The following is a 17,331-nucleotide window of genomic DNA, read 5'->3' as shown; positions in this document are numbered from 1 at the left end:
CGAAATCGCTTCACCCCGGTTCGCTTATAGCCAAGGCTTAACTTCATTTCAAATTATGACCAGAATTTTGAAAATACTAAAATGTATCCCAAAACAATTAGTTAATCATGTTTACTATACATACAGTAATTTTATTTGACAATATTTATTTAGAATTTTATTCCTATTATTTTTGAAAATACGAGCAATTTTACTTCCCCGCCTTGTCGTTTTGAAAGTGATTCTAAGCGAACCGACTTGGACGAGTTGCTTCCCGAACTCACGCTGGTTCTGAAAACTATTTATCTAAACCGAAGCGATTTTAGGAGTAAGTGTGAACCTAGCATAATTTATTTATTTATAGTTAGGGTGAATGACTACAGCCCAACAATTTATTTTCGCGTAACTAGCGCCAGTTACCTCTAGAATCTGTGAAACTCTATCCATCATAAATATGTAAGTTCAAAATGCCTTTCATGAGTGGAGTAACAGCTTTTGTAGATAAATATATTTACAAATATTCTACATCCAAAAATCGTCTGCTAGCACCCGCTACGACTTGGTTAAACCTGGTGGTAGAAAGTGAAGTTCGACGATCCACCGTAGAAGTTAGTGAGTATCTCTGGATAGCAAGATACCGATAAAATCCGTTCTAAATCAACAAAAAAGTCTAAAAATTGTCTCAAATTAAGTCAAACTTACAAATAGGAGGAAACTTTATTCACAAGTGATCCATTTTTTTTAGTAACACCTCGAATGAAATATAACGCCTCAAATACAGACGGGATAGAGCCAACGAAGACTCAAATCTGTCGAACCTTTAATTTACTAACGAAAATTAAACGAGAAAAAGTATGATACAACAGTTAATTGTTTTAGGATTTGTTCTCACTTCTAAAAAAAAACCCTCAGATCGAGAGAAAATATTTTGGTTTTAAATAAATTTAAAACTTTGTTTTTTTTTGTACAACTCTAATATATATATTTTATTTTTTTTTTGGTTGTCTTTATCTGAATAACCCGATCAGCTTGCTTGTTGACAAACTTTAAATCTTTCTTTTGAAAAATGATAGTAATCCCTAAAAACCCTTTCTTAAGGGTGTAATTCTGTACATAAAACAATGGTAATAATAATAATTATTATTATAATAATGCGAACAACGTTTTTCGACTAATTTTACTTAACAGAAATAGCCCCATCGTGCCATTATAAGAATTTTTTATTTTTAAAATATATAGAGACAACGTTTTTGTTTTGTTGAAAATTCCTCATTTAACGCGAAAACAAATTAATTTTCACATTTCTAAAAGAATAATAGGCAATAAAAAACAAAGGATTTTAAATAATAAAGCTTATACTATACAGTTTTCGGTAGAGCACCAACTTATGTTTAATAATACTGTGGAAAATTTCGACTCCTATACATTTATATAAACGTAAATATATAAATATCTCGCGCCCTCAAGATCAGAAACTCATTTTTTTTTAAGATTATTTAAAAAAAATAATACCAAATAGTTTTGCTGTACAAAAATGAGTTAAGTACATTTTGCTTATCTCTCGACAATTTAAAAAAAAACCTCGAAAATGTCTCGCTCCAAGGCGGATTAAGTTTAATAATAAATAAAATCAGAAGTCTATAAATAACGAACTCTTCGGAGGAAAAGTACCTAACAACCTAATATTTCCGAAATTGTAGAAAAGAACTTGGCGAAACAAAATTTCGCCGTCGAGCCGTTTCCTTACTTTGAGCTCTACGGCGACCTTTTTACTCTTACTTTCTTCCAGTAACTCTCCGCGCGGCTTACTACTTTCCAACGAGGTGTATCCCTCCGCTGTAGCTTCGCGTCTATAGCGCATCGAGACTGAAATTTACTTTGTACGTTATTTTTCGCGTGTTAGGTACTTCTCCTTCGAAACGAGGTTGTTAAGAACTTCTGACGAAACGATAGACTAAATAGAGAACGAACTGGGCTTGCTTGGGACTAGTTACTGCGGAAACCACATTCCATTAAATAGAGGGAGCTTCAATTCGATAAGTTGAAGAGATAATTACGTATAAAACTTAAGTAATTTAACGTAGGGTTATAATCTTTAGCGCGCGGTATAGGTGTAATTTACCATAGATTAAGTAGTAAATAATTTGGAAGACTTAAAAATCGTGGCACCAATAATGTTGTCGTCTATAGGTTTTTTGTCTCTCTCTCTTTAACTTTAACGTAGTAATAATTTAAATATTTAATGGGTTAATATTAATTATATAGAGAGCAACTTACGCCAGCGTGGCCGCATTTTGTCGTAAATACACAAAGTTTTCGAACGTAAGAGAAATGTAAAAAGAGATAATCGTTTTTGAAAGACTACCCAATGATTTAGTGTACGCGGACTCGAACGGGTTACTAGGTAATACGAATAGGAGTGACAGTTATTTCGAAAACAATGTTCCTGAGGCTCCCGGTTATTACTATTACGCGCTATAGAAGTAGTATTAGTATTATTATTATTATTTTATATAAACTCGATACTTTTGTTTGTTTTTTAAGAGTCGATCCCCGGCGAGAAATATTTTGTTTTTTGGTAGTGGAGACAGACTGCTAGGCCTATATCAAGTTCTCGAAGTGAAAAAAGGAAGTATCCAAAACATTGAAATATTGGCACGAGAAACGCGGCAAAGACGACGTTAAGAGGAGGATGACGTCGAAGGATTGGCGCTCCGCGATTGGCCAACCCCTCCCGGGTGGCCATCCTCGTCGTCCTCGATTTTAATTTCGGTGGGGAATTGGTCCGGCGCTTCGACGGAGTGACTGTCCGGGCTGACCTCCTGGTCACCGTCGTCCGCTCTACTTTCCTCCGCCGGCCGAGACTCGCGCGCTTTCTCCATCAATTCGCGCGCGTGATAACTTTCGTAGTGACGTCTTAGAGCGTCCGTGTCGCGAAACTTCTCCGAGCAGAATTCGCAGGGAAGGTGATTGTCCGTCGCCATTGGTCGGGGCGATTCCGCTTCCGGGTGGCGTTCGCCTTCTCCGAATTGGAAAGACTTGGGCGACGACGGCCTCGAGGCTGGCGGAGGACTCGGCGACGTCGTCAAGGAACTAGAAGGGCTGTCTTTCCCGCTACGCGGAGCCGACGGCAGAAACGCGCCCGCACTCATGGCGAGTCCGGCGCCCATGAGGCCGAGCCCGTCCGTCAGGTGGGCGGCCGAGGCGGGGCTCATGAAAGCGTGGTGGAAAGGTAAGGGCCCCAAGTGGTTGGGGAAAGCCACTAAGCCGTCCGGGTTGCAGGGCGGAATGCGTCCCGGGTAGAGGTCGGCGAAGTTCAGGGGTTGCAGACCTTGCGGGTCGTACAGTCTCGAGAAGAACTCGTCGCGCAGCTGAGCGCCCGCGCTGTGGTAAGGAAACATGGCGCTCTTGTCCAGGAAGGGCGAGTTCTTATCGCTGGAGGTGGACAACAACTTTCGATGTAGGTTTAAGTTGGCGCTGTGCCTGTCCCGACTTCTTTTCGAGGGGAAGGCCGCGTTACAGCCTTCCACCGTGCACTTGTGCATCAGTTTCAGGTGAACGTTTTGGTAGTGCGTTTTGACTCCGAAATGGTTTTGGAATATTTTGCCGCACGCCGTGCATCGACGCGGGTTTTCCTTGTCCACTGGAATTTCGAGCGAGCCCACCAAAGACGCGTCCCTGAAAGCGGGAAGCAAAGACATTTGTTCCGAGTAAGATTCGTGGTCGCTGGAATTTTGGCAAATATTCGAAACGGGATTATTAGACAAACTCACTACCTCCGAGCTTCTGGGTCGTTCTTCGCCCGAAGAGGCGCTGGAAGCGAGCCCCAGCCCGGGCGCGTGGAAAGACACCCCGCTAGACGTCGCTCCGGTCGGACCATAGTGGCCTCGCGCGCCGCCGGACACCACGATGTTCGTGAACGCCCCCATCGATAAACTTTCCAAATGTCTCAGCGGGTTTTCGGAGATTTCCATCTCGCTTGGCCCGTTCCGCATCCTACTCTTGGGCTCCTCTTTCGCGGGAGACGGACTCGGTGGCGCTTTCGATTCTTCGACTCGCTCTCGGTTCTCTTCGATTTCCGGAGTTTCCTTGGCGTCTTCCTTTTTGAGTTCCGGCGGGCCGGATGGCGACGGAATCGAGGGCTTAGGCGACTCTGGCGGCGGAACCCGCGAAGGCGGTGGTTGGTTGATTTTGTTCGTTTCGGGGCTGGTTACTCGTTTTTTAAAAAGGTGGTTTCGATAAAAGAAATCTTTGGAATCGTCTCCCAAATCGTCCGAGGACAATAGGTCATCGTCGTCATCGTCGTCGTCGTCGGATTTCGAATTCAGTAATCCGTTCTCGTCCAAGTGGTCGATGTACGTGTCGCTGGAAGAATCGTCGGTGGTGACGTATTCCAAGTCGTCGTCGCTAGTCACGGCCGTGCACCGGGTCGGGTTCATACTTTTTCTCTTGCGGACCCCTTGTTTGCTGGCCGTTGCCGTATTGTTATTATTATTGTTACTATTGGGGTGGCTAAGAGCGTCCTGGCCCTGATCTTTCAAAGATAAGTTCATGCCTTCTTCGGCGCCATTGCTGACGTCCGCCTCGCCACCATCTTCTTGAACGCGATACTGCGGAACCGATTGAAGTTGGTGGTGGTGGTGGTGGTGGGTTTGTTGCTGCTGATGATGATGGTGATGGTGGTGGTGGTGCTGAAGGTGATTTTGGCTATGTTGATGTCGTTGAAGTTGATGTTGCAAAAGCGTCTCTTCGAAGCTACTAATGAGGCGCGGTTTCTTGGTCAGCGCCAATACTCCGTCCACAGTCTGCAGCGGCGCCGGACTTCCGCGCGAAAGAGCCGTCACGTCCGGAGAAGATTTCCGCGATTCGCGCCGATGTCTTTCCAGAGACGACTCTCGCGACATCCTCATCGAGTCGTCGTCCTTTCGTTGCGTATCGTCGCAGAGTTTCGTTTCTACGCGCATCGCGTCGTCCAGCGAAATGAACGATCTATCGGGGTCCAAGCCGCCCAGAGAGCCGCCCGCCGGTAAGCCGTGGCTATTGTTATTGCGCAAGCCGAGGAGGGCGGACGGCGGGATGATGGGATACGGGTTGGCCGATCGTCCGTCGTGAGGGTTGATCTTGCGTCTGTAGTTGGGCGTGTGCAGTTTCGGGTTAGGATTGGCACTGTGTCGGTTTCGACTGCGGCGCGAACTGAACATCATGTTGCAGCCCTCGACGGTGCACTTGTGCATTTCGCGAAGGTGAACGGCGCTAAAGTGAATTTTCAAGGCGCCTTTGTCGCAAAACGTCTTCAAACAAACGTGACACTGAACACGTTTCTTGCCAGTCGCCGGATTGGTCGTCAGAGTACTCAATACCATCGGATTCCACCTTCTCCGCATCGGGTTCGCCGACTTTCTCAAATGGCGCACTTTGCGCGCGGCGTAGATGGAATCGTGTAGGTGAGAAGTCGTCACGCCCATATTCGAAGACCGACTCAAATTAATCGCGTGGACGCTGTCCTCGTCCGTGTCGCAATCCGTGGCGCTCATGTCGGAAATGCCCGTCGTGACCGACGTCAGGTTGTTGGCGTAACCGCCGCCGGACATGGAGTGCATGCTGGAAATGGTGGGCGCGGAAGACGTGGGCGACGAGAGAGGCGTGGCGTGTTGGTGGCTGGAAACGAATGAGCCCGGTTCCAGCGAGCCGCCGCCCAGTTGCAGTCGGGAGTCCGGGCTGGCGAGGATCTTCTCTCGCCGGTAATCGCACGGTTGCATGTTTTGCAGTTTGTTCAAGGGCGAGGAAGACTGGTTCGGAGCCGGGCTGCGGCAGTCCACGGGCGAGCCGGCTCCGGGCGGGGACATGGAATGTGTCGAGCTGACGCTAGAGGGAATTCGGAATGGTCTGGGCCTGTTCAAAGAGACGGTGTGCGCCGTTGACGTCGTCGGCATCGTTGTCATAGGAATCACGTTGTTGTTGTTGTTGTTGACGTTAGTCAAAGTGGTCGTGACCGTCGCGGTGGCCGTACTTACGGCCGAAGTAGCCGTCGAGGAATGGGCTAGCAGGGCCGCGTTTTTGAACAACGCGGAGCCAGTGGCGGCGCGGTTGGTCCTCTCGATAAATTTCTTAATGTCCGAATCGTGTCCCATTCTGGGAACGGACGACGGGCGGCCTTCCGACTTCTCGCCATTCTCCTGCAGCAGAAGCTGTTGCGCGATGGCTTTCGTTTCTCCGAATCTCAGGAACTGCTGAAGTATCAGGGGTTCTTCTTCTCGAGTTGCCAGAATCCATCGATCCAGGACATTGCCAGCAGTATCCTACAACAAAAAAACAATAAGACCATTTTTAACAGTGGTATGAATATAAAAAAAGTTTATAAAGAGATTTCACTTAATTTACCCGAATATTTTCAAATCGAGGCGATTTAGTTAAAAAACATTTTTGGGGGGAAAATATATAAAAATAGAATCGTATAGAATCATACACTACACGGTGGTCTTACGTAGACACAATTTGAAGGTTAAGTGCTTTCTTAATCGACAAGGTTAAGAAGGGCCGAGGGAAAAAACGTCGATTTTCTAAAAAAAGGCGAGAATAAAGAAAAGGTATGGCCAGCCCCGGAAGAAGTCAAACAAGAAGAAGAATAAGGAGGGGTGGAGCGCGGGGCTCTCGAATTGACACGTAGCAAATGGAGGCTTTATAGCGTGTGTCGCGAGTACACCTAAACAAATCTCTCCTTTTTTGGCAGATCGAAAGAGGCTGGATGAATCAGCCCAGCGAGCGACTCTATAGAAAACGCGGAGCCTAGAAGAGATAGGGAATCTGGCTTACGTCTCGGATGCCTCGAAAACGATGTCCTTGCGTAAATAAACAAGTCTTTCCCCGAGTGCAACGTTTAGAGTGGTCTCTCGCCGGAGCCCGCCCGAACAGATAGCGCGCGCTCTCTTAGAATAAGTCACGGGGCCCTACCGCGACGAGGAAGAATAGGGGTAACGCGTGTCAAAGCCAGCGAGGTCAGCGTAAACAATGTCGGCGCTAGAATAAACAATCCCTTTTGTCAACCCCCGCGACTATGGACCATCATATTTCGCGATAGAAAAATTCCCTTATTGAAGTCTATGAACGCTATATTTAATACGTTACTTTCGAACGGGGAGCTACTATTAGGAATCGCGTGAACAGCGGGGCGAGGGAGAGAATCGTGGGATGTCTAAACAGAACGACTTTTGGCAGAAAAGACTTTAACTAAACATCCTGTCACAGGTGCATCTCTCTTCTTGGTGCGTAGTCGGGGGAGCAGACGCCGGGACAAGAGGACAAACATTGGCCAGGGACGTCAAAAATCGAGTACCGAGATGTCGACGGAACTATCTTAAGAGCGACCCTCCCCGCTTTCGTACGAGGGAAAGAGAGAATTCGGGACATACGCGCCAGGACCGTCTCTAAATGGCCTCGGAATCCGGGTACGTCTTTTTCTTCCGATGGGCAAACAATTTTTAGCCTACTTCAACGAGTAACAATAGAAGCGCCAAATAGAATCGCCCATCCAGAACCGAACCGATAAACCTTCGACTTTCATAAACAATTGACAGTAGGCCTATAGTCCCCCTTTAATCCGTCGCTTAATAAATACCAGTTCCATTTATTTAATAAAGTTCTTATCCACTTCCCAAATTCGTGTCTTTGAGATTTTCTCCATAGCCGTTCGGGTCGTTCTCGTTATTCGAGTATTCTCAGAGTTTTTTTTTCGTTTTTAATAAATTATTATTATTCTATCAATGAAACTAGTCTATATAGAATATAATCGAGCAACACGACGAATTGAATATCGTATACGTTCGAGTGAACGCCCATTGCCGGCTAAATTATATTGATTAATCCCGAAAATTAGGAAATACATCACGACCATATTGTATTTTAACCCGGTTTTCCCCCTCGTGGTTCGCTCGCTCGTTAGATCCCTTTCCTCTATACAAAACGATAGCCGCGTTCACACTAGACACTTTGGAACCGTTTTAAAACGGTTTCGAAAGATCAAACTGTAAAATTTTGCTGTCGAATGTATTTATCGTATGGTCATTAATACAGTTGACACCGAAAATGTTCAATTTTATCTTTCGAAACCATTTAAAAACGGTTCCAAAGTGTCTAGTGTGAACGCGGCTGATATAATTCCGAAGTCGTTTTTCTAGCCTATAATTTCGTAATAAATCCCAGAATGATGTCGGATACGTGAACGACATAATAAAATCGAAAGATTGGCTGGCGTCTAGTCATCATTTTCTCGAAACGGAAATGAGAAATATCCCAATATCTGGTCAAGACAATTCGCTTCTCGGGATCATGACACATTTCGTAATGGCACTTTTAGCGGGAAAACTGGAGTCGGCGGATGCTTTGATTAGTTCCGAAGGAGTTGGTACCATTTAATCTCATTCAAATACGTTGATTTCTTTCAATTTTAACTCTATTAATCTAATTAAATTTTATTGTTGAAAGAAATTTATTTATACAAAAATATGGCGTTCGTTTGAATAGGTATTTAATAAAATTAAGAGGTTATGAGATAATTCATCTTGATGCCAAATTTAAACGCACCGATTACCATATTGTTAAATAACCTAGAGAAGTGGCATTATTATTTAGAAAAAGACTAATTAAGGTTAAGAACAACCATAAGTAAATAATTATTTCTTCAAGGAAGTGTGTCAGTTCCTTATCTTCCGCGTGCTAATTTCTAGAATGACCACGTATTTTTGGTGGACTTAAGACCGAGTTATTAGGTCGTAATAAGCGTGCGCGATGGGCGTAGGACCGGCGCGTGATCATTGGTATTTGACTCGCTAGCGGCGCTTATCGTTTTTGGGTATGACGTCAATTCTACATCTTTCCGCGGATGTATACAATATATTTCTTAGGAGAGAAGTATTCACCTACCTATCTTGCTAAGAAAAAATAGTGCGAGGCATACACCGTCATAAATTGATTTTCTAGAATACTAGTGTATTGTTTATCAATAGGTAAATATCTCTACTTTGATACTATCCGTAATCGGTGTACAAGTTTGTAGCTTTGACTGTATTAAAAGTGATTACGTAATCCAGGGCCCCCACTCAAATCTTCAATTTTTTTAATAGGAAAAATAGGATTATATTTCTAAAAATATAGGACTTTATAGGACTATTTTTACAATATCTATATTTAGAGAAATAAATCTTTGATTTTCACATTAAAAATAGAAACTATTTAACCATTTTATCACAAAAATATACTAGTAGCTAACCATGTTAACAATAACAAACGTATAGACTAGAATGACTTGGTATAGGGATTTATCCTATAGCTAAATCTAGCAATTTAACTGAGTGGTTGGATTTGAAATGGGAAAAATATAAAAATTATAGGATTTTATAGGACTTTTGGGAGATTTTGCTAAAAATATAGGAGTTATAGGACATTTTTTAAAATATAGGATTTTATAGGAATTATAGGACCTCTGGGGGCCCTGGTAATCGATTACAGATGTAGTACTACCAAAGGCTGTACAGAATTATTTGAGGAAGTGGTTATCCCTTCGTATCTCTACGTAGCTCATTGCTAAATTTTCCGGAAAATTACCGAGGGCTTTTTTTCCGGAAAATATTCCGTATTTTCCCGAAAAAGGTAAAAAAAAAGGTTTTTAAAAGGCCAATTTAAATTTAGCGGCATTTTCTCCTCATTTTATCGATTCCAAAAGTAAAACTAAACCTTTAGACTTAGACTTGCCTAAAATAAAAACCCTTAAGAAGTAATATATATTTAAATTTTTTATTTGTCCGATTTGTGGAAAATATTTCTGAAATTTTTCCGGAAAATTAACAACTCTAAATTTTTTCAATTTACATTTCTAAGCAAAGTAATAGATTGGGTAAATTTTGAGTCTGAATGCGTCCAACGGAGTGAACGTCGTGCCTACGCGTTTCGTTTTAATGGCCTGAATGGATACTTCTGTGGGAAGAGATATATTACGAACTTCTGGTATCAGTAATTATTCCGCCTAACTGGCTCGCTTATGGGAAATAATTACATCTTTTGTTACGCGTGGGATAATGAGACAAACGTCCAACCGTTAACGGTTTTAGAAGGTCTTTGGGGAAAAGGGTATAACACTCCTCGAAACAGCAATCTGATACAGTGAGGGGAGTCGTCGGAACGGACAAAAGTAATTTAAATTGCCTAATGAGAGCGGGAAGTGGCTGCCTCCGTATTCGCCAGTTGTTGGAGAACTAACAAATTACCCGCGGACCCATCTTGTCTTGTCGCGTAGTCGCCCCGTTTCCTGCGGCAGAGAGCGATAATTACGATGGTAGGACGGCTCACGCTGAAGAATCTACGCACCATCCCGGCGCTTAAAAAGACCCCTGCCGACGCTGCGGGCTCTAATACAACGTGTCAATAATATTGTTTCGCGAGTTGGATCATACGCCGTCTGTCTGTCTCAACGGAGACTCGAGCGCGTCTTCCTCATCAGCGACCCGCGTTGAAACGTCGCCTTCGACAACGCGCCACGGATCAAAGCGTCCTAGCAGCGCGCGCCGACTGTCCTCAGTTGGTCCAACGCTATTTGCTAAAAACGACGCGTTAAAGCTTGGCTCTTATTAGTACTTTTCCTCTCTTCTTTTTGATCATGACGCTGGTGATTACACGGTGTCTTCGCGCAAATACGCGCGGACAGGATGTCCGGATGACTTAAGCCCTTTTTGGCAACCCCCCTCTCCCATACTAGCGCCGGTAATTTGTAGGAATATAATTTTATATATTGTACGAGATTGAATAACAACACCTATCATCTCCGTTGTCGCTTTTAAACATTAGCCGTTTTTCGTGCGGCGCAACAAAAAAAAAAGAATAAATGTGGACACAATGGGAGGGCAGAGGGATAATAGAAAAGAGAACATGTGTTGTTCGTGGAAAAAAAATATCCAGCGGACCCGACTATTATGTTTGATCACCCAACGTGTCTGAGCCGCTAATTGGTGCCCCCCTCCCTTCGTCATCCCTGGCTTCACGGACGACTCGTTTTCGTGTCCCGACAATAGTTGTCGGCTGCGTTAATGGACAACCGAATTAGGTTATTACACGCTACATTACAAGGACCCGCCGTTGTTGCGTTTCTAATCATTAAATACAACGTGGAGCAAAAAATAAATTTCGAACAATGTCGCATTCATGTCCGCTAATCGAACAAAGTATCTCGGACCGTGGTGCAACACCCTAACTACAAATTGAGCCAACGACCAAGTATCTCGAAGCGTCGTGCAATTGGTTAACACCCTAACTACTAATTGGTCCAACATAAATTTTATACAGGGTGTTTTTAAAGGTATATTCCCATTCGATCAAAATCCCATTCGACCGAATTCAATATGTTTCCGAAATATAGCCCAAAAGGCGGATTCGGAATTAGGCTGCAACAAGCGCAAAACCAAGCAGCAGGGAAATGCGAACATTAAGGTTTGGGTTCGTGTGATAGGTAAAAAAGGACTTTGAAAAAAAATAGAGGTAACCAAGTAAACTTAAACAGTATTTAAAGTCCCTGCTGCGTGTTTTTGCACCAGTTCAAGGGGCTAGTAGGCTACACTTTGAAGCTCTCTGGCGCTCTTTTAACTCATCGTAGGAAAATGGGGAAAAAAAACAGGCATACTTCTCAACTCACCCCCTACAACTCCTTCAAATTTTGTGCATAACCTTTTGAAAAACCCTGTATAATAAGGGAACTAAAACAAATATCGCTTATATCATTTATCGAATTCCATCCAAAACTAATATTTTCGTTCGAAATCTGGTTGCAATAGATAGTATTCAATCAATTAACGAAAGAAACGATGCAAATATAAAAAGACATTAAAGGGAATATAACCTCAGGTATTTGGTGTGGAACACCAACGCTTGCAGCTCTGGCCGCTCTTGCCTTTCGCTTTAGAAATGTTTGGCGCCACTGTACAGGGAAATTAGAAAAATTGAAGGGGTCTTCCATAAAGATTGCTTTGAAGGTTATATTCCCTTTAATTATCGATCTAATTTATGCAAACTCTTCATTTATCTTCCCTATCGAAACAATTAGCGATGCGGTGGATGGAAATCAAATAATTAACATTTCTATCGATTCCATTCGGTTAAGTAAAAATTCCATCGATACAAATCGTTCGTTTAACAATTACTTTCGTAGAAATTAGTTAAATAACGGTCCTATCAATACGGAACATTACAATTAACGATCCTATCGATACGGAACATTTCAAATAACGATCCTATCGATACGGAACATTACAATTAACGATCCTATCGATACGGAACATTACAATTAATGATCCTATCGATACGGAACATTACAATTAACGATCCTATCGTAACGGAACATTACAATTAACGATCCTATCGATACGGAACATTACAATTAACGATCCTATCGATACGGAACCTTACAATTAACGATCGTATCGATACGGAACATTACAATTAACGATCGCATCGATACGGAACAATAAAATTAACGATCGTATCGATACGGAACATTACAATTAACGATCCTATCGATACGGAGCATTACAATTAACGATCCTATCGATACGGAACATTACAATTAACGATCCCATCGATATAGAACATGCAATTAACGATCCTATCGATACGGAACATTACAATTAACGATCCTATCGATACGGAACATTACAATTAACGATCGCATCGATACGGAACATTACAATTAACGATCCTATCGATACGGAACCTTACAATTAACGATCGTATCGATACGGAACATTACAATTAACGATCGTATCGATACGGAACAATAAAATTAACGATCGTATCGATACGGAACAATAAAATTAACGATCGTATCGATACGGAACATTACAATTAACGATCCTATCGATACGGAGCATTATAATTAACGATCCTATCGATACGGAACATTACAATTAACGATCCCATCGATATAGAACATGCAATTAACGATCCTATCGATACGGAACATTACAATTAACGATCCTATCGATACGGAACATTACAATTAACGATCCTATCGATATAGAACATGCAATTAACGATCCCATCGATATAGAACATGCAATTAACGATCCCATCGATATAGAACATGCAATTAACTATCGAATCGGAAAATGATAACGACCACGTCGATTTAAATCATTCTTTTACTCTTAAAATGAAGAAGAGGTACTAGAATCGTCCGAGGTAAGTATGTACCAGGATCTCAACCCTATCCGTCTTAGCGTGACGCTTAATTAGAGCTGCGGGAGTTATTTAATCGAACGCAATTAGCGCGTTTCGAGCGAATATTAATCGGCGGCGGCCGCTTCGTTCGTACGTTGAGCATTCTCCCGACAAGCGGAGATAGATGGTTGCGAAGTCGTTTATTTTAAAGTCATCCATCATATTTCTCTCTCCATGCTTAATTGACTCGCGGTTCGTAATTAGCTTCCCGACCAAGGTAGCCCAAGACATCCTCTCCTCTCTCTATTAGAAACACGCTAAATACACGCTCTCATCTGTTTAGTCTTTTCACTGCAGAGGGGACTATAAATCAATTACATGACCTAACTAATTCCTCACCATTGTTGGTCTCTTCGGAAAAAGTGATTTTTCAAGATGGTTTATAACTAGTCTATAATTGTTTTCGAAAAGTGTGTCAGTTAGTCGTAACAGTGTATCACGTACAATAATAATAATGTCATACTCCAGAGATATAAAAATGCACCAAGTTCCTAAATAAAAAATTATAATAAAAATAATAATAATAAGAATTATAATCAGTTAGGCTAATACCCAAGGCATCACTTTATAGGCCCAAGTCATCTAGCGACTTATAATGCCTTTAAACAGGCGGCCGAGTTAATAATAATCAGCTAGGCTAATACCCAAGGCATCACTTTATAGGCCCAAGTCATCTAGCGACTTATAATGCCTTTAAACAGGCGGCCGAGTTAATAATAATCAGCTAGGCTAATACCCATAAAACCACACAGACCTAAGTTAACTAGTGACTTGTTAAGCCAATTACAGACCTACAACTCCCAGTAACCCTTTACGGCCTAATTACCTGGTCCGTACTCCGTCATTCTAAAAATGGATCTCAATAAAAAACTTTAACACGTATTGCAACCCGGTCACCTGTTTAAAGACATTATAAGGCGCTAGATGACTTGGGCCTAGCGACTTGGGTATTAGCCTAGCTGATTATTATTATTATTAGAACTGGCACACTTATATAAAATTAAAACTTATGATAGGGGAATATCGGCATATTTATCCAACGAAAGTAAACTACTAAATTCAATATAATATATTTTTTAAATATTTAGTCACGAAATTTGCGTACGTTGCATGGAAGGTTTAACAGAGTATTACTGTAGATGAATGGAAATTATGGAAATTTGACCGAAATCTAAGAGTCGCTTGCAGAATGGGAAGCTAGCTAAATCCTTTGAGCGGTAGAAATCGTACGAAGAAATTCTATTTCGAAAATAAGCCGCTAGATGGCGATAGTAAAGCTTGGACAGCTGTTTCGTAGCGCGTGATAAATTGCAAATGCCCCCTTGTATGTGAAGTAGACCTTTCAAATAACTTCGGTTCATTTACTTCTGCGTAAAAACCTTACTCAGGTAAGGGGTATTTCTAGTAAATATATTTTTCAAAACCTCATAAATTAAATTAATAATAATTATTATTGGCGTAAGTGATAATAGACCGACAATTCAATAAAGTAATGACTAAATTTATGCCAACTTAATTCGTTACAAATCGTCAGATGGCGCTACGAAATTTAAAAATATAACACGGGACTCTAAACACCGTGGTCTGCTATATATCTGGTTCAATTTATTTTCGATAGATGGCTCTAAACGTGTTCAATTAGCAAAAAAATAATAATCTGACTTTAATACTAGTTCTTAAAATTCCCTGACTTTAGGTCCATTTTCAAATTCTATGTTAGGAATTCCAGCTTCCGCGGAAACCTTGATTTACACCCCTTTAATATAGTCTAGAACAGTGTTGGACATGAGGATTTTTTTTAAGTAGGCAGCCTAACTAGTGAGCTTCCTATCTTAATTTATTTTAGTAGTCACTGACTAGGGGGTAAAAATGGGAGTATTAAAACAAGAAGGGCAGCCAACATTTTGCTTTACCCGGCAGAATTAAAATAGGAGTTTTTTATCACCCGAGTTACATGAATTTCAGGGTTCATACAATATGTCAAAAACCATTTTCCCTGATATTTCCAGGTTTTCCAGAGTAGTGTTGAATATTTTCCAGGTGTACTTTTTAAAATAATAGGGGTCTCTAAAATGTTAAAAGCATTACTGTTACACTTTCTAATATAATATAGTCAAGATTGAACGTATGAATTCAATACTAAGTAATAATTTCAAAAATACTAAAACAAATTGCACATAATTTTGAGTTATCATAATTATTTTCCCTGATTTCCCTGATTTTTCAGGAAAATTTTCATTTTCCCTGATATTTCCCTGACTTTTTTGCTTTAAATAAATTTCACTGATATTTCCAGGTTTTCACTGATTTCCATGTTTGTATGAACCCCGAATTTGGTCGATCACAATTGTTTTAAATAAAATGTTTTTGATGAATGATGAATTTATTATACGTCATATTCGCCGTTATTTATGAATATTTAGTAAGAATACATTTATATTTCTTACCTTACGACGTTGATTTAAGAAAATATAAAACCTCACGAATTATTGCGTAAGTTAAGTTTTAATTTACACAATAATTCGTGATGTTTTATATCTTCTTAAATAAATATTTACGTACATTTTTCACTAGTGAGCCCCAGATTTCGATTAATTTTAATAGACAGAGCATTTATTTTAGTAGTCAAATGCCGTGACCAGGGCCGGATTAACCAATAAAATAGACCTGGGCCTAGGGCACCAAGCCTACAAGGGGCACCAAGAGGGTTCGGAAAAAATAAAAGTACAAAACTTTAATCATTTGCTTTTCACAAGATATTTTCCGGAGTAATTTTAGTAAATGCGTCCATCCCTATGAATCAAAAACGTTTGATTGTCACATTCTCTGACGGACTGCTGTCTAGCCCCTGACGACAAACTAAATCTGGCAGCGAAATGATTTTTCCTTCCATTTCTCAATAATAAATTGAGGGAGCGCCTAGCTCGCTATTGAAAGGGGGCACCAAAATTAACTTGGGCCTAGGGTCCCGCGAAGTCTTAATCCTGATCTAGAACCAAAAGCACGTGGTCTATTGTTCGCGAAGCCTTTCCAAACACGGTGTGTCCTTGGCGATAGATTTAGCAACGGTATTTGACGGTGTCTTACCTGGAGGATGTATCCCCGGGCGTAGTCTTCGTAGGACCATCCGAAGCCGTGCAGTACTTGCAGGACGTCCTCGTGAGCTAACACGCTGAAGAGGCGGTCCAGAAGTATCTTTAAGCGGATCGGAAGCGCTTGCGTCCCGAAGAGCATCAGAGAAGCCACGTCGAAGGCGATACTGGCTTGGACCAACTCCACCTGCAATCCGTGGACGCAGTTGTACAAATTACGAAATCCCAATTTATCCAAAGCTGGAACGAAATAAAGAACACCGTATTAAAACCTTTACCGTCAAAAACCAGATCTTCAAAATTGGTAAGTCTCTTCACCTAATTCTACAAACAAAACGTGGAAAATTCCGCGAATGTTTCGCTAATGGCGCGAACTCCGCACGAGGTTTCGCGAACAACAAAAAAGCGAGATTTCTTTCCCAGGACCCCCGCGAACGACCTCCGCTCGACTTGACGCTTTAAAACGAAATGACCGAAAGTCGCGGGGTCCCCTGCTCGCGAGAAAAAAGAGACAAGTTTTTGGCTCTTAAGAAATGGAGAGCGTGCACTTTTCAAAGAAAATAGGGTGGAGACCATCGCGAAAAATAAAACTGGACCCTACAAAAGAAAGAGAAGGCGCAGAGGCGGAGGGGGGCTAGAAAACGAAGAGATGGGGGGAACCGCTGAAATAAACGAAAATTTCGAGTACGGAGGCTACTCATCAACAAGCGGCGCTGTCCTCATCGCGAATGTCCCATGGACGGCCTCCAAACCCGAAAATTACGTCCGCGTGTGTCGAAAATGGAAATCGACGATCAAACGAGAGGAGGTCCCGCCAAAAACTATCGTAATTAAGTAATTCGGCCGAAACACGAAAGACTAGGCCGGGTTCGCGTGTGCCTCCCTCCCCTTACCCAAATGCCACCCTCCCAACCGACTATAGATAGTCTTATTAAAGAGCGGGATAATCATCAAGGTAGGCCCTCGCTTCTACCCCCCCCCCCTTGATGCTTCCCACATTCGA

The 17,331-nt window shown here is 42.0% G+C and overlaps 1 protein-coding gene across 1 annotated transcript in view; it reads right to left on the bottom strand.

Moving 5' to 3' along the window:
* Positions 1-719: 719 nt before the first annotated feature.
* The window catches only part of LOC149922295 (uncharacterized), a 175,087-nt gene continuing 158,475 nt past the window's right edge, over positions 720-17,331 (bottom strand). The window contains exons 5-6 of the mRNA XM_090162283.1: positions 16,324-16,568; positions 720-6,278 (exon numbers count right to left, since the gene is read on the bottom strand). Of these exons, the coding sequence (XP_090018409.1) occupies positions 2,661-6,278; positions 16,324-16,568 (3,863 nt within the window). The 3' untranslated portion in view covers positions 720-2,660. The remainder of the gene's footprint in view (positions 6,279-16,323; positions 16,569-17,331) is intronic.

Source organism: Leiobunum rupestre, chromosome 11 (genome assembly GCF_980474605.1).
Source record: "Leiobunum rupestre chromosome 11, qqLeiRupe1.1.hap1, whole genome shotgun sequence".
Classification (NCBI taxonomy): Eukaryota; Metazoa; Arthropoda; class Arachnida; order Opiliones; family Sclerosomatidae; genus Leiobunum; species Leiobunum rupestre.
This window is presented reverse-complemented; position numbering and strand designations above follow the sequence as displayed.